The sequence below is a fragment of the Aquila chrysaetos genome, chromosome 11 (genome assembly GCF_900496995.4).
Source record: "Aquila chrysaetos chrysaetos chromosome 11, bAquChr1.4, whole genome shotgun sequence".
NCBI classification, from domain to species: Eukaryota; Metazoa; Chordata; class Aves; order Accipitriformes; family Accipitridae; genus Aquila; species Aquila chrysaetos.
In genome coordinates this window covers 2,891,564-2,909,870 of record NC_044014.1, presented here as the reverse complement: position 1 = coordinate 2,909,870, position 18,307 = coordinate 2,891,564, and the positions used below count along the sequence as shown (strand labels likewise).

Genomic DNA, 18,307 nt, shown 5'->3' with positions numbered 1-18,307 from the left:
CTATTTCTTTTACCAGGCGGGGCAGCAGTTCCTTTACAGCAAAGCCATGTAATAACGACAGCGTATGTCTCTACCTGGATCTTTTCCTTTCTGATTTTATCAACAAGAGGCTTCTTTTGTAGTATGCGGTTGTCCTTTCTTGTTCAGCAGTGCTTTTTTACCTGCCTGTTTCCTCTGAAGAGGAGTTGTTATTACTTTTTACCTTTTTTTTTTTTTTTTTAACAGAATTTATCATGATGTTGTACCTTCTTGAGGACAGAAAATGCTGCTATGTCTGTGGAGATTTTTGTTTCAAAAAATTATATAGTTGAGGTCCTGTATGTAAAGTACATAAATATACAGTAAAGCTTACAGGGTTTTGATGTTATTGCAACTTTCTCACCTCCCCATCCACCCCAGTCTGAAAAGGAGTACTTACTACTTGGTTGCAAGTAGTGCTTGGTCATGCTAAGCTCAGTCTCTTGCTGCGGCACGTAAATTTGCTGTAAGTTTTAATCCTTCTTTCTTCAGCAAGCAGAAGTGTAAAGTGCTTGTTGTGGTTTAACCCCAGCCGGTAACTAAGCACCACGCAGCTGCTCGCTCACTTCCCCCCACAGCCCCCCGCAGTGGGATGGGGGAGAGAATCGGGGGAAAAAAAAAAAACCAAACATGTGGGTTGAGGCAAGAACAGTTTAATAGAACAGAAAGGAAGAAAATAATAATGATAATAATAACAGTAATAATAATAATAAAAGAATTGGAATGTACGAGTGATGCACAATGCAATTGCTCACCACCCGCTGACCGATGCCCAGTTAGTTCCAGCGCAGCGATCTGCGCCCCCCGGCCAACTCCCCCCAGTTTATATACTGGTCATGATGTCACATGGTCTGGAATACCCCTTTGGCCAGTTTGGGTCAGCTGTCCTGGCTGTGTCCCCTCCCAACTTCTTGTGGCTCCTCCAGCCTTCTCGCTGGCTGGGCAGGAGAAGCTGAAAAATCCTGGACTTGGTATAAACACTTGGCAACAACTGAAAACATCAGTGTGTTATCAACATTATCGTCATACTGAACCCAAAACATGACACTGTACCAGCTACTAGAAAGAAGACTAACTCTATCCCAGCCAAAACCAGGACAGTACTTAGGACAAAAATGAGATCCCAGAATTTGCATAATCTTTGTAGATGTGTTTATTTCTGCCAAATTGTGGGGCACTGAATGTATACTCAAGTTACACTTTATCACATTCAAGAGAACAGATACAAGATGTCTGGCGTGGTTTTTTTTTTTTTCTGTAAAACTCTTATAATGGTAATTCTGTGAGAAATGTTGATGTTCCTTACACTTGCCAGTCTCTTAGAAACCTGCCAGCAACGTCAATTATTTTGGTTATTTTTTTTAAAGAGCTGGATGTATTTTAAGGGTGAGCTAGTGAACTCAACGCCACTCTGTAAAACCATTCAGCAAACAGCTCACTGTAACTGCTGGAATTGATTACTCGAATGGCCGGTGGATTTAAGCAGCCTTTGCCGAGGGTGTAAAGCGTTGCAGTCGGTGGAGTGCAGCATTCAGCACCTCGTTCCTGGCAACACCAGCCTTTCCCTGTTGATTCCACTTTTATTCTGGCTTTTTTCCAGATTTCCAAATCCTCTTCCTTCCTTTCCCCTCCCCTCAGTTCATGTAAACTGCTGCTGCTTGTTTTGAGCTTCCAGCATACTATTGCTTTATAATTCTAAATTGTTAAATTTTGGAAGGTTATATATAATGCTAAATACAATGTAGCCTTACAATTTTTTTATAATATAGGTTGCTTCCAAAATTACACCAAATTCCACTGGGGGTGTTTGTTTTGCTGAACAGAAAAATTCACAATGCCTTGGGGATTTTTAGGGCAGGTGATTGTCTTAAATTTGGGTTGGTTTTTGTTTGTTTGGTTGGTTGGTTGGTTTTTTTTAATACAGCCTGTTTTTTTTTTTCCTACAACATCTAAATATTAACTTCTTACTCAACTGTTACAATGGATAGACAAGACTGAGAAAATATATTTGTTTAACTCAGCCCAAGTAGCCTAGGTATAAATCTTCATATAGTTGATATCAGTATGGTCCCTTACTATGGCGACTGTCATAACAAAACTATAAATGCTTTTGATTTTATCTAATTAGTCCTGGCTAAAGCGATTTCTCAAAGCTGGAGAGTTTCAGAGGAGGAGGAGGATGGGTCTGCTGCCGACAAAGCTGGGTCGCAGTTGTCAGACCAGGTCTGCATGTGATGGTAATGCTGATACATTTTGCAATAAGCCATTATGCATAATTAGTTGTCTAATCCTAAGAATGGCTAGTTCAGGGTTAACCTGGCTGTTGACTAAGCCTGTTAGCTTAAGACATCTAGTCTGCTTAAATTATAAACAGTAGTAGAAGGAACTGAATAAGTAAATCTGTCAGTAGGAAGCTGGACTGGGGGGGAAAGAAAAAAAAGACAGTTAAGAAAATAAAGTTTGATGCTAATAATACTTTTTATTATTCTTACTTCACTCATTATGTTAGAGCAAGATCCATTGAGCTTCCAAACTGTAAGATGGGGAGAAAGAATAAAGAAATGCTATTAAGTGTGTGCTCCCATGTAAAAAAAGTTTTATATGTGTTTCTTTTTTTCTCAGAAAATATATTTTGTCTTTTTACTTTCGTGTTCATTTTTTTTGTACTCCTATATACTCATAACACTTGGAAGAATTTAACATAGCATCTTAGGGCCAATGGATAGAAAGCAGCCTGCAATCCCTTCTGGAAGGTGTTACCTTGGTAAACTGAGCGTGCTTTCAGTACTTTCAGTGGGCAGAAGGGCTGCTCTGTATCTAACAGAGCCTTGAAAAAGAAAACAAGTAATGAACTGTAATATCGGATGAGATTACTTGATGCCTTTCCTTCAAGGGTCTGTGTGCTCCCTAAGGCAGCTGCAGTTTCTGGTGAGCTCTGCTGAGCAGAACCTGTGCTGGCTGCTCCTGTGCCCGGCTTGGTGAGAGCCTTGCTACTGCTGACATCCCTTCAAAGCGTGAAAGAATTAATTTTTAGGTCTGTTTCTCTTCTTTTTTAAAGAATACCAGGTGTGTGCTGAGTTTGAGTTTACTCCTAGGTATAGCAGAAAGGTGGGGAATAAGGTTCACTTCTGAATAATGCGTGTGAGAGCGGCGAAAAGGTGGTGTGAAAGTTGTTGTTACAGAAGTTTTTTATACATTTGCACTTATCCAGAGATTATTTCTGGTGGATTATCCCATTTTACATTGAAAGGAAGGATTTTCTAATGGTTATTCTAATGACTGCAAAGTTCCAGGATTTTTTTTGTCTGTTGTTAGGCACTACTATACAATATCCTGTGGAAATTGTAATATTAAATATATCATACTGAAGCATTGGGGAGCTGCGTTGTGCAGTATTACGACGGTTATAATTTTAGCAATGGATGTAGAGCCACCATCTGGATGTGTTCTGCCATTTGCGAAATACAGAAAGTAATGTTTGTGTGTGATGCCAAAGAAATTATTTTTAAATCAAGCAAGACTGGCTAATGGCTGAGATGGCAGCCTCTTATAATTAATATATTCATTAGGGACTGGATAAATGTACAGCAAATTAGTAACAACATTTATTTTTTCCACAAAAACCTTGATTTAGAGGGACTAGAATGTTTCTAGACCAGCTCATTTATCTACAACTATTAATTTCCCTGACTTTTCCCAGCAGCACATTCTCATCACACTTTTTCTCTAACCTTCACTACATCGGAAATTATTTTCTGGTCTCATGAAACCTGAAATTCTCTGTGTTTGGAGGGCTTTGGTCAAACACTTTGTAGCTTGCAGACTCATAGCTGTGGCACACGTGTACTCCAAAGGAACGTATCTATGAAGCACCATATGTATGTCTATAGGAAATCAAGGGTGGGATAAGGAACTCTGAAAAGTGCTCATTCTAGGTATTTTAAACTTTATGGTTGTTTCTGGTCTGCTTGGTTGGTAAAAGCTTTTCCTCTTTGTTTTGGTCTCCAGGCATCTGTGGTGCCAAGATTGTGTGTCGAAGTTACACGGTGTGGACGTATTGGTCTCGTGGAAGAAAGTCACTTGGACCCTTAAGACAGGGTCCGGCCACGCTGGGGTTTTGGGCTGCTTTCCCCTCCCTGCAGCCCTCGCTGCCCCTACTCGTGCTCTTTGCAGAAGCCATAACACATGCAATTATGGCAGGAATCACCAAAAATGCATAATTTTTGCATTTATTCTCAAGATTTGCATTTATTCCCAAGGTTCCAGCTGCTGGTACTTAGGAGTTTTCTTCTTATCTATGGAAATGACTTCCAGACTCCTTGCCTTGGTGTCCTCAGCTGCTGTGTTTTACTGATGTAGAGTAGCTTTTCTGGCCTGATTTCTGTCATTGTCTTTGAACGATGGCTGAGCGTTATCCTTCTGTTCGTGGATTTAAAACATTCTTAATGAATTCTTAGTGCGTGCAACTGGTATTTTGCTCTTCCTTCTGCATCAAAACTGAAAGTTAAGTGATAAGGCAGTGGGAGAGTATAAAACAAGTTTTAAAACTCCCCTCATCTAAAGCGAACGTCACTTTTTCTTTTAGCTTTCTTCTGACATGAGGAAACAATGTAATAGTAATTTGACCTGAAAGTTTATCTTTTGCTTTTGTTTTCTTTTAGGTCCAGGATGGAACATTCCTGCTCGCTCCTTCTGCTCTGTGTTAGTTTTCTGTTTGCACAAGCTTTACCACCCAATGGAACTGAACTGCCAAAACCAACAACAACAACAACAAGTAAGGACATCACTTCATTTGCGGGGATGGGAGTGGATGTGGAAAGGGACTTCTGGTGAGGTTCCCCTGGTGACATAGTCCTGGATATTTTTCCAGGACTTTGACCCCACAAATACGCTTCTAATCTTGCCAGATGACCTTTGTGTTTGATCTCCATAGGACTGGTGTTGTACGCTTTACTTTCTCTTTCCCATGTATGGGAAATGCAGAGGATAGCTTCGGGAGAGGTGGGAAAGCACAGGATGACTCGTCCCGCCGGGGCTGCAAGGTCTGCATGCCCCAGGAGCTGCCACTGTGGGTCTCCAGCGTGATGGGACCCAGACACAGATAATAGGAATTAAAGAAATTATCAGTTAGACAAGAGGGTGAGCATATTTAAACATCATAAGGACATGCAGTCTTTATGTGTGTTCCGTGTTTTCAAATGATAGGAGCTGTCTAAGGTAAGACTCGAGGAGGTGGATAATAGTGCAGATGTCCTGCATATGATTAGGTCAGGTGAAAAATAAAAAAGCCTTTTTCAAACACCTGAGAGCAGTCTTCTACTCACCGGTCCACCACAGCATCTTTTATTCATCCTCATTTCTATTTTCGGTATTTCTTCCTCTTGCTTTAAGCCCTCCTACAACTGCATCCTAACGCGTTACCGTCCTGGAGAGGGGTTCGTTCGTTCAAGTCAAATAAGGGTTTGTTTGGGTTTCTTATTTAAGATACTGATTCTACTATTATGTTCTGTGATGGGACGATATATTTTACTTGCATGTTGTCCTTATCCTTCATAATCCTAGCTAGCTATCTTCGAAATCCCTATGCTGGTGAGCGGTGTTTGTCAGGCAGTGGTTTGCTGTTGAGGCGGTGGCAGCGCGTGACGTCGTGCTGACATCAGAGAGGGATTTCCAAAGGGATAGCTGCTCCGTGGACTTGGTTGAAGGGAAATAAAGCTGATGATGTTCCATGTAAACAGTGTGGTGAAATCTTGGTAAGTTTTCAGGTGACCATTGTTGACACCCAGTCTTTATAGGCGGGTGTTTTTGTGGTTGGTTTGGTTGGTTTATTTTTAATCTGCCTGTGAACTTTACACCTGTATGGAAGGAGAGCCAAGCAAGAATCAAACGGCAGTTGTAGTAATTTAGGTGTTAGGCATTTGCTTTCACCAAAATCTGAGGTTGGAGAAGAGTGGAGGTGGAGCTGAGCACTAACAGACCTCCACAGGGGAAGTGGAGGGTTAGGGGAGCAAGGGGCTCTACCGTTAGTATTGACAATCTTAGTGTTCTATTGCTTAGGGCTTTCAAAATAAATAAATTGCTAATATAAATAAAAATCTAGAAATTTAGCGAAGTATAAATTTGCCAATAAATGGCTCTGCTGAAATATTGTCAAGTCATTGTCAGTGCCCTGCTTCTTGTCTGGCATCTGGAGCAGTAGGAGAACAAGTTACTAATGTTGGTCTGAATATGTAAGAATATGGGAATTGGGAAAGGGAAGTAACTTGTTAGTTGTATCACTTCCCAGAATTTTAATCAAATTAGTAAAAAGGGAGTTTCTCCATAGATGCTGTTCATCTTCAAAGCTTAATTCAAAATTGTGTTGAATTTAAGTATGATAATATGGGTAAGAGTAATCTTATCGTCTGTGTTTTAATTAAATCTTAATTTCAGTGATACGATTTAGAAATGATTAGTACGACTAAACTGTTTTTTCCTGAATATCAAAGCCCTCATTACTTTGCAGTGAGAAGCGAAGAAGAGTTTTGTCTGATAGACAAGTACGTGCACACTGAAAGTACATTGCTGTATAGAAAGTTCCAAGATAATAGGATTATCTAATACATTTAATACCCATTGAACTAATAAAATTTTTTTAATACAAAAATAAAGATTTTTGATTGAAGTATCAAGAAAAAGCCATTTAAAAGAATATGGAGAGAACTGAAGGATACTAAAAAAATCCAGCTTTCCTTTTGCATGCTAATTTGATGAATGATCCAAAGAGATAAGATGCTTTTGATTCTGAAAGGAATAGTTACAATTTACTGCATGTCATTATTTTAGCTGACTTGATTTTTAAAACACTTGTTGAATTAAAATGTTGGGTTTATTCTTATTTTAAACATGGATACCTAGTCTGTATGGCTCAATTTTTCAGCACTACTGCCATTTCACTTCCTACAAGAGTACCATGAAATTGCTACCATGAAATTTCCCTTTCATAAAATCAGAATTTCCTGGGTTTTATTGCACTGCCATTTACTGGAGAAATTGTGCTGCCATTTACCCAGAGTATTCAACTGTATTAAATAAATATAAACCAGTATTTATTTATTTATTGGGATTTGCATTAAAAAAAGTATATTTCAAGTAGATAAAAATTTATGCTATCAAATATGTGTGACAGACTATTTATACATGATACTGTCCATAGCATTCAAATAATTCCTGGTTACTCAGATATTAATTAGTTATCCAGTATTAATCATAGTCAGGATTCTTTTACTTCTCTTGTATTTTTACTTGTTATGTAATTTAAATGTGAAAGCAGCCTGGGAGTTGCAGTAGTAACGCTTTTAAGTCCTTTCCAAGTGTTTAAATTCCTTTAGTGTTTACTCCATGAATATTTCATGGGTTTCATGCCCATCTTTACAATTTCTTTCCACTACCGATGTATTAACATGCAGAGGTAATGAATTTATCAGATCAGTGGGAGGTTGAAAGGCAGCTTTTGATGCCTTATTTATTGCTGGTTTAAACTTTCAAGAGGTTAGTGGGTGTCTTTGAAGATGACTGAAGCAATGTATCGAAAGGCTGAAGTCTTGCTATACGATAGCCAGAACAGAACCCAGAGATGGGGACTTTTCACGCTAGACTCATGGTGCTTCTTTCATGTAGAACATGAGGCATCATCAGAAAACTGAGTTTTGAAGAAGGAGGCTGGCTCATTTTACTTGGTATTTAAAAGCCAAAGGGATGCTTTGCTGGTAGATACTCAATTTCAAGAATTAGTTTGAAAAGCAGAACTTCAGAAATCGGTGTTTTTGGGTTGGGGGTTGAACTAGATGATCTTTAAAGGTCCCTTCCAACCCAAACTGTTCCATGACTGCAGTGGCAGGCAGGGCTGGGCTCGGTCTGGCTGTGCGGCTTTTGGCTCTGGGATGGCAAACGCAGGCACGATTCTTGCATTTGCTGCTGTTTGCCTTCTTGTGTACTGCAGGCTGTGGGCACTGGTTTGTCTTCCCTACTGGTCTTTTTCCTTTGCCCTTCCTTTAGTTTTTTAATTTTTTTTTTTAATTCAGGTTTGTTTTTCATATGTACTAAATGCATCTCCCGGTTATCAGCTGCATATCTGCTTCCTCTCCACAGTCAAGGCACAGTGAAGCACGGCAATTCTCTGCAGGGCTGGGCTTTTCTCTTCCAAAAATAGCGTGAGAGAGCTTAGTCTGGACTTTGTGATATCCCTGTTGGCATGGGTAGACTTCTTCTGCCCAGTCATCACAGCACAAGTTCAGCCGGATCTCAAGGAGGCATGGTGGCTAGATGAAAACTGAGAAAGGAGGAGAGTTCTCCTTTTATTGAGTTCACTTGTAGGTTTTCAGCATATAGAAAGCACACACTGATGTGCGAGAGGCTTAATTATAATAAATCAATCACTCTTAAATCTGAACAGAAAGTTCAGCAAACAGAAGTTAAGCACTTGCAGAAGTTTTTACACCACCAACAAAAAATAATTTAAATACTCTGCTACTCAACCCATCCAAACACTTCAAAAATGCCTATGTCCACAAGAAGTACTAAGGACTACCCAAAATATGTCACTTGACTGTGTCTTCACCTTAGCATCAGTCCAAACAATGGCAGGAGGACAGCCTGCGCCACACGGGCATCTGCACTCTGAGTAGCATCCCGGTACCCCCAGCAAGGTGGTAACATGAAAGGGTTCCTATCCTGTGTCTGTGTGTGCTTTGGTGAGCTCTGCCGCTCCCTGTGATTGCTCCCAGTGAATTTTGAGAGTTACCTGCTCTGTGGGGCATGTGAGGAGCACTGAAAGACTACCATAAAAATTGAAGATGCTTCCTTGCCCTTTGAAACATGAACAGTTGAAGGAGTAATATAGAAGATACTCAACGCTCTCATGCACGATAGATTATCTGGTCTGAAGTATCCCCTAAATTAATGTGTGAGGTCTTGCACGGCCACCAGGCATGCTGGCTGCAGAAGTTGATGCGAGCTGGACTGAGCTCTTCAGCAGAGACGTGTCTAAGAGCTCCTGTATCCCGCATGTGGGGGATGCGTTAACTCTGATAGTTGTGTGTAAGTACCAAAATTGTGGTAAACTGGGAAGCGTTGGGTTTTGTGCCTGCAGGTGACAAAACATCTCTATTAAAATTTGACCAGAAGTCTATTAATAATCATAAATTTTATAACATTGCACTATTTAAGATTGAGTGCACTGTGTTTGCCATGTGATGGATAAGGTCTGTGTCAAGAGGTTGTGACAGCCACTCTTCATTTAAAATAAATGTTGGAGAAGGTCGGTGTCCTTTGCAGAGCTGGATGTCTGAAACAGTTCTGACCCAAAACAGAGGCATGTGTCACTGCCTGAAAGCCTCTGTGGTCGGATTTGACTGAGCACTGTTTAAAGGACATTTGTGTGTCTGCTGAAGGGACAGCAGAGATGGAGGATGGACCCTGGAAAAAACCCACTTGAAGGCTAACCCAAATAATGGGTGAGAGCAGTTTACTTTTAGTTTTGGAGAGGTGGAGGGTTAAGTTCCCTGTTTTTTGAAAAGAAGCTCAGACTTGTGAGTAAATAGAGCCTGTTGTTGTGGGATTTCTCTTGTGCTGAGATAAACAATATCTTGTCTGTTCTTTGTCAATCACCAGAATAATTTCAGGTACCTGGCTTGCTTTCTAGGGCAAGCCACGCACCTTGCCTTGTTAGCTTGCTTTTGTGGAGGGAGAAAAAACTGTTTTAATCACACTTTTATTCACAGGCCATTTTACTGTTCAGGTCCTACTTGCAAAGGAACGGATAACGGGATGAAGAAAATCAAAGTTTGGGAGAGAGTGTGGAGGGAGGATCACAGGGCAGTTACTGATGTGCACACACTGCTGTTAGTTCCCTTTTTTTCTTGTGGGTGGTTTTGTTTTTGACACATACGGAGAGTGGGAACATCATAACCCTGAAGGAGATGGTGATATGTTTCCAGAAAGAGCTGTTCCGACAGCTGGGCCAGCCGCACAGGGAATGAAGCCGGGAAGAACCAGTGAGTCAGCCTCGGTGGGTGGCAGGGGAAGCACGAGGGGTTGCCACCATCCTCCTCGCGATAATCCTCCTCTCTTGTCAAGATGAAAGTCACTCTTTCATTGTATTTCTAAAAAAAACCACCCTTAGGATGATCTTCTTTGTGGGGCTGCGAACACAAAGCCCTGTGGTTTTGGGCCACAGCTTTCTTTTTGTGTTGGAGCAGTAGAAAATTTTCCCTGGCAGTGGCTGCATGCATTTACTCATATGTTTCAGTTGTCAATTTTTGAAGCAGCACTGATTAAAAAAAAGTAGTACAGGTCTGTCTTTCAGTCTCCCCTTAAAATCCCACTTAACATGTAGACACTTGTGTTTGCTAATGATCTTTCAGCCTCTGAGTCTAGAATGGCCTAAGCCCAGTTGTAACTTTCTCTTAGAATTTTTGGGCTACATTTATAAAATTTTCATTGCAGATATTGAAGCAAATACAGGTAATAAGTGAAACTGTTTAAAACCACACTGTGCCTTACACACAGGCTCTGCAGAGGTGAAGCCATTGGTGTGCCACTGCAAGGCTTTGAAAGCAGATGTGCCTGTGTACAAATTAGAAGGGGCTGTTTGTGGGTTTTGACCTAATTTCCTTGTGAAACGGGTAGGAGGAGGAGAGGTGAGATCTTGATGCAGAGAATTGCTCTGTCCGTAGCTAAAGAAATGTAGACAGTAGTCCAGCAGGAGGTTGAATTTCTCTTCTCCTGGGTTGGATTAGGGCTTTCTGTGTTTGTCTGGGAATCAGTTTTCCAAAGACACTGGTGGTATGAGTATATCAGCTCTTCTGAAAGGAAAAGACGGGTGATTTCTGTGTTGTGTAATGAACTGAGGGAAATTTTAATTGCCTCGTGACTCAAACTTGTTGTCTTTCCCCCCTTGTGTCATGGGTCTTGACACAGAGCCAGTGACGAGAACTAACACAAAACCCCTAAATCCTGGAGATTCCAAGATATTGAGTCTGAAATTTCTAAACTTCAAAAGTGGGCTAAAGTGGCTCCTTTTTGCCTGTGAGGGGAAAAAATAGATCTTTTGTTTGTTTGTTTGTTTCTTTGTCAGACCTTGGTTTCTATACAGAGTGCGGTATTGCTAAATACCACACAGAAATTGTTAAGCTGTTTCTGGTGATGCACGTTCATCCAGACACTCCTTCCAATAGTGATTTTCTGAAACCCTGTCAAGTGGTGGTTTCTGATTACAGTTTTGTCATGCCTGTCACTTTTATCTTTATATACCACTTAAATGTCAAGTTTCATGCATTTTATTGCCTTCGCTTTCTTTGTACTATTATGTTGACTTGAGATACCTTTTTTCCTTGTATGCCACTACTGCACCTATGCCTCTAAAGGAAGTTTTTCTGTGCCCTAACACCCTGTTTGAGCATCCAGAGAGTTTCCAGCTGCTTACAAGATACAAACCAATGCTCAAATGGTTTTTCAGTGATCAATTCTGGTCAGTCGGTTTATCCATATGAGATCTTTTCTGTAATATTGCGGGTGTTTGTTACATACTCCTATATATTTACTGTAGTCTTGTGCTTTCATGATACTTTATGTCGTGTCACTTTATGGCTTGTGCAAGATCTCTTCAAAAAGCCTTTGCTGCAAGTAAGCAAAAAGAGTTTAGGGAAGTGTGAATGCAAGATGTGTTAGGAGAATCACTGCTGCAGTTCTCAAAGCCCTCTGTAGGAATGGTGAAGAACTCGTTAAAAGTGTGTAAATGTAGCTTAAAAAGAAAAAAAAAAACCCACACCAGCAGCAACAAAAATTGCTTTTGGAAGAGTGTACATTGGTAAGATTTCTAAACAGTGCAAGTGAAGGAGGCTGAGGAAGGCTGGTGTAACGATGGAGAAACTGGGGGGTCTGGACACACAGGGAACCATCCTGGTAGATGCCCTAAGCGTGGGCTGCTGCCTCGGCTGGCTCCTGTGGCCGTAACTGAGGAAAGATCAACCTCTTTCTGTGTCCTGTGGCATGGGCAATAAATTCCAGGTGTGAAGGACTCATCCTTCCTACTTGGCGAGGTCTCCACCACTGCTGTTACACTAACTTGGATTTATTCGTCTGGTTGGAAAGGAAAACAAGTAGCAGGGTTGTATTTTGCTTGCTGAAGGGTAAGGCTGAGAGTTCTTTGTTCTTAAATAAAACAAGTTAGGTTTTTAATGATTTTAGTATATTGAATCGTTCAGCAGAATTAAAAGGTCACAAAAGCATAATGAAACTGAAATGTAAACAGTCACATACATAAAAACACTATTAACAGAAGGATTAGACTTGCAATTTATACTAGATACAACAAAGATATATTTTTTTAAATCTCCATTCTATTTGTTAAAAGTCTCATTATTTCTACTTGTTCTTATAGTAATATATAATATAATATATATGTTATATCTAATACAAGCCATAGAAGACGCTGCAGTTTGCACTGTTGCCTCCTGCCTTCCCCCTCCGTCATGCTCAGCATGTGCTTTACAGCCCTGTACAGCCAGCAGCAGTGTTTTGGACTATTAAATGATGAGATGTGTTTAAAACACATGTTGTATCTCTGGAGTAAATAAAATCTATACAGGGGTGGCATTCTTGGGTGATTTCTCTCTGGCTGAGAAACAGCTGATGCACATAAGGGTACTGCTTCAAATTTAACTTGTACCCATTAAACTTACTCTAACTACAAGTAAAATCTTTGCTTAACCAGTCATTTCAAAAAATATCCTTGATACTCTCAGCAGCAGGTAGTTTGGTTGTGCTTTTGAAGGGGGGAAAAAAAAACAACCCAAATGCCAAAATTGAACTTTCACTTTCAGCTTTGCATATATTAAATAATTTGTGATGCTTTCAGTAAGTACAAGTAGATTACTGCATAGAACCACAGATTTTTTGGTGCACCAAGCACAGTTTCTGCAACAGATTAAGCAATCCATGTCTCCAATGTTTCACATTTGCTGTGTTCAATCCACAGACTCTACAGAGGAGAACAATTTACACAAGGACCTACTGACTTCAATGCTGATTCTGCTCTTGGTCTTCATCATTTTCATTCTGTTGGCTGGCTATTTTTTCAGGTAGGTCTGTGTGGAGCGCTGCATGCAGAACTGGCTCAGTCTTGTTTCGATATGATCTAACAAGGAAATGAAATGCGTACTTATGGTGAGGCAGGAGCCTCCATCACAGTGTAGAGGAGGGTGCTGCGGTGGTGGTAGTTTTCACGGCAAAGATGAACAGAAAGAGTTTCTCCAGAATTACATGGTTGGTAAAGACTGGTTTGGGAAAATGCTTCTTACCTTTCAACATAGTTACTCAGATTAACGTGCTGTGTGTATTTCAGGTTCAGAAGACATAGGAAAGCTGTTGTGAATTCCGGGGACAAAAAGATGCCAAATGGGATCTTAGAAGAACAAGGTATGGAGAGATTTGCTTTCCTTCTTGGTGTGAATTTTGTTTGTGTACGCACATGCTTGTTTGCTGATTAAGAATTCAGTTATGTTTGCTTTTTATTTGTAATATAAGTTATAGGATTGTTATTAAAGAGAAAGCAGAAAAAATAGAGGTCCATATTGGTGTATATGTAATCTTAACTTGCAGTTGTTGGTTTTAAATAATTTTCACTTTAAGTTGTGCTACAGCAAATGTTTCTTTGTAAATGTTTCTCGTGCTCTTCATATATGTTTTATTAGGATGCCAGCTGAGATCCAGGGTTCTGGCACTGTGATCTTTGTATTTAGAGAAAGAATTGCAGTATTTCTTCTTAAAAGGGGAAAAAAAGGGTCCTTAACTCTTTGTGAAATTACTGGCTGGTTCCTGAACGTAAAGAGAAACAAGCAAGGGGATGAGATAGGGCAGTATTGTAAGCCAGCGGCACTAAAATAAAACACTCTCAGGAGCTGAAAATGTTTTCCCCTGGCTTTTTCAATGTGCTGGGTTTATTTCCGTTAGCGGGGAGCCCTTCGGGTGGGTTGCTCTGTGGGGCTCAGTTCAAACCTAGCAAACATGGAGGAGCCGTCCCTTTCTTGCTTATAAATTATTTTAGCGATAACAAAGAGAAAAACTTAAATGATAAAGAGTATTACGTCTTCGTGGCGGTTCCACGTCGCTGCGTACGAGCTGAAGAGTGGGTTAACAAACAGGGTGGCAGTCACAGAGAAAGTCAAACCTCTAAATATACACATTGGCTTCCTGCTTGGTCGGTGTTTGGGCACAGGAACCCCGGCGAGCGTGGTTTGGAGATCCCCGCGGTGGCCTGGCGCCGGGTAGTGCCCTTGGGCGATGAAGGGTTAGTGCAGCCGCCGGCCAGATTTAGTTCGCAAGTGCAGCTGCTGAAAGTCGCCCCGTCGTTATCGGCATGTGGGGAGGTGGTCTGCCGTTCTGTTTGCCGTTGTCTTCGCCACAGCGTTGCAGATGACACCAAGTTGGGCAGGAGGGTTGATCTGCTGGAGGGCAGGAAGGCTCTACAGAGGGATCTGGACAGGCTGGATTGATGGGCTGAGGCCAGTTGTATGAGGTTCAACAAGACCAAGTGCTGGGTCCTGCACTTGGGTCACAACAACCCCACGCAGCGCTACAGGGTTGGGGAAGAGCGGCTGGAAAGCTGCCCGGCAGAGAAAGACCTGGGGGTGCTGGTCGGCAGCTGGCTGAATGTGAGCCAGCGGTGTGCCCAGGTGGCCAAGAAGGCCAACGGCATCCTGGCCTGTATCAGAAATAGTGTGGCCAGCAGGAGCAGGGAGGTGATTGTCCCCCTGTACTGGGCACTGGTGAGGCCACACCTCGAGTCCTGTGTTCAGTTTTGGGCCCCTCACTGCAGGACAGACATGGAGGTGCTGGAGCGTGCCCAGAGAAGGGCAACCAAGCTGGTGAGGGGCCTGGAGCACAAGTCTTACGAGGAGCGGCTGAGGGAACTGGGGTTGATTAGCCTGGAGAAAAGGAGGCTGAGGGGAGACCTGATCGCTCTCTACAGCTACCTGAAAGGAGGGTGTAGCAAGGTGGGTGCTGGTCTCCTCTGTCAAGTAACTAGTGATAGGACGAGAGGAAATGGCCTCAAGTTGCGGCAGGGGAGGTTTAGATTGGATATTAGGAAAAAATTCTTTACTGAAAGGGTTGCCAGGCATTGGAACAGGCTGCCCAGGGAAGTGTTGGAGTCACCATCCCTGGAGGTGTTCAAAAAATGTGTAGACGTGGCCCTTCAGGACATGGTTTAGTGGGCATGGGGGTGTTGGGTTGACGGTTGGACTCGGTGATCTTAAAGGTCTTTTCCAACCTAAACGATTCTATGATTAATCCCTCCACTTCATCCAGCTGCTGGTGGGGATGCCCATTTGAATTTCCAGGTGGCCAGTTGTGCTCCTGAGGGGCCGTGAAGGCAGCAGGTGAAGGTGTCCTGGGGCTTTATTCCCCACCGCGAGCCGAGGTCTAGGTGGCAAGAAGCGCCCGCAGCAATCCCCGTTCCGAACCGTGCTGGCGCAGAGCGATCTCCTGCCAGGGCTGAGCCGGTGCTGGGGCCGTCTGGGGCAATGGAGAGCAACTGCAACAGCTCATCTGGGTGCAGAGCTGCTGTTGTCTGCCAAGTTAAAGATATTTTTCATTACTGTTATTATTTCCCCTTCACAAGTGAAATAATCTAGCAGCATCTCTTTGGTGACAGATGCTAAAAGCTGTCCCTGCCCTGTGGCAGAGCAGCTCTGGGCTGGGACACTCTTCGTCAGCTGAAGGAACCTTCTCCTCTTCTAAACAAAACTTGGTCACATTTTAATCCTGTGTAAATACAGAAACTATTAATTTCACCAGTAGTGGTTCCACTTGAATTTATTATGTTCTCTTGGCCTGTGGTTTTGGTTTTTTATTTCAATTGTATCAGCTTTATCACCGATTGAAGTCTCATGTGAGAAATATGTTTTGGTATCTTCCAGCCTAAAAATTAATTTTTAGTTGGAAATAGCTTGTTATCCATTGCTCTGGACTTGCCTTTAACACATACTTTCCTTGAACTGACAGAACAGCAACGAGTCATGCTGCTCAGTAGGTCTCCCTCGGGCCCAAAGAAGTATTTCCCTATTCCAGTAGAAAATCTTGAAGAGGAAATTCGGATGCGATCAGCGGATGAAGGGAAGCTCTTCCGGGAGGAGTTTAATGTAAGTCCTCACATGTGGAGCAGACGGTTGCCTGGCAAAAACAGGGAGGCAAAACAAAATGCCTGCAAATATTAACAATTCTTTTAAGAATGTTTGGTGCATGATGCTGGTATCTTGGAGCCTCAGCGCTTGTTGTGCGAGTGTGCTGGTACTGTTCGTACATGCTCTGTCGTGCCTGGTAACCCTTTGTGTGGACAAAATCTGGAACGTTAACTGCTTTATGATATGGCGATGCCAAATTGGTAATATATAAACCGTTTGACACTTGCTAACATTTAAAGAAGATCTTTAGTGTTTGCCTGAAAGCTGGAGGAGAGGAAAATTGAATATGAATCTCTTCAGCATTGATTTTCTTGGTGGTGGTGGAGGGTTTTTTTGGGAATCTGAGTGTTTCACCTCTATGGGAAGTACTTTGAGGAGAAGACACAGTGTGGCCTTTAATATTGCCCTGGTGAGGTTTGCGTTTTGGTGGGGGTTTTTTTGGTAATTTGACATTTTGCTCTTTGTTACCATCCCATTGCTTCCCTATTTGCAGCACCGTGTGCGTTAACACGTACATTTCTATGAAGCATCTTAACTTTAAGGGGTTTTCTTTAAAGCATTGCCTTGGTCAGAAAGGAGGTTTTATTTTCTGCCGATAACCCGAGCTTCAGTCATGTGTGGTTGTATAGATGAGTCTTAACCAGAGTCTGCGGCGAGCTGCTGCAGAGCCGGTTTCTATGGAGAAACCTGGTGCAATGAGTCTGCTCTTGCACGTCTGCATTCAGGGACCTTTTCCATACTTTTTATTATTTCTTTTCACTTCCTTTCACAGCAGAAGCAAGTTGCAGAGAGCAGTAGCTTAAATGTCAAATACGGAGTTGTCAAAGCCGATGCACGCATTGATTAGACAGTCTGTTAAGTTACCTTCTTAATTGGTAGCATATTTATATCTGCAATTTGTTTGATGATATATTTAAAACACATAATTTCTTTGCCTTATCAGAGAGGGAGCATTGTGGAGATTTTTATTGAAGTCGACAAAATGAATGTGAAAACTAATTTGACAAGATGTGCACTTGTGAATTTTGACTCTCCTGATTAATTCGTTCTGCAGTTAGGAGCAAAACAAGCCATCTATTTTTATATTTAAAACCTGCTTTGCTTTGATCATTTTCTGCACCATGCTGTGAGCATGTGAGTTTCTGTCTGCACAAAAGTGCTGAGTCTGAAAACTGGGGTCCGGTCCCCATAAATGAGCAGTCTGAGCAGTGACAGGGGGTGATGGCACAGCAAGTCTGCTTGATGCTTTATGTGTTCGGGTTTTTTTTTTTTTCCCTGCTGTATATCTCCTGTGGCTGCTTGTGTGGATATATGAGCTGTTTGCTCAAGCCTCAGAGAGGAAGAAAGGGTGAAAGACAATTGAAAATCAAAGTGATTGATATTGTAGCATAAACCAGGAAAGCTGACAAACAGAAGCCTGTTATTGCAGCACTGGAAGGAAAGGGGCTGAGAAATCCAGACCCTTCAGCACAGACATCTGGGCGATGACCTCTCCTTCAGAGCATCCCCCGGCACGCGGAGGCCCTGAACTCAGCTCCATCCTCCCACCGGCTGAGGTTACGCCTGTATTTGCCCCTCGAAGCCGTAGCTGCCAAGTCCTGCAGTTTTTGGATGGGTCCAAAGCTGTCCCCTTTGCACAAGCCATTGGGCAGGAGCTGCTGAGCCGTGGTGGACCCTGACTGCAGCCTTGGCTGGGGATGCTCAGCTGATGGGGATGTGCTGGGGCATCTCTGCCCGCTCCGGTGTTTTCTTCACACAGCCTGATCTAACGTGCCAGCGGGGTCAGACGTCTCCGGGAACACAGATACAGGGTCTCCATTGTGAATTTGAAACAGATTCACACTGAAAATGGTGAGTCCTGTGAGCCAGCGGTGGCCAGGCACGTGCACCAGCCAAAGAAGTTAGGTCCCAAGTGATTTTGCTGGGGAAAAGATAAACAGAGCAAGCGCTGATAGATGAAGACATGTAGCGGATGGAAAGGATTTTTGAGGACAGTTCTCTTAGATTTATGTGCGTAATGGTGTTCTGTAGTATTTTTGATTTTATCCTTCAAGCCTAAATTACCC

The 18,307-nt window shown here is 42.2% G+C and overlaps 1 protein-coding gene across 4 annotated transcripts in view; it reads left to right on the top strand.

Annotated features, from left to right (window-relative positions):
- PTPRE (protein tyrosine phosphatase receptor type E) overlaps positions 1 to 18,307 on the top strand; it is a 109,246-nt gene that overhangs the window by 50,193 nt on the left and 40,746 nt on the right. For 2 of the 4 annotated variants that reach the window (XM_030030836.2, XM_030030838.2), the window contains exons 2-5: positions 4,680 to 4,792; positions 13,037 to 13,139; positions 13,403 to 13,476; positions 16,063 to 16,199. In XM_030030836.2, the coding sequence (XP_029886696.1) occupies positions 4,680 to 4,792; positions 13,037 to 13,139; positions 13,403 to 13,476; positions 16,063 to 16,199 (427 nt within the window). Of the gene's footprint in view, positions 1 to 4,679; positions 4,793 to 13,036; positions 13,140 to 13,260; positions 13,324 to 13,402; positions 13,477 to 16,062; positions 16,200 to 18,307 lie in introns of those variants that run through there. The other 2 variants (XM_030030837.2, XM_041127404.1) reach the window with 2 other exon arrangements.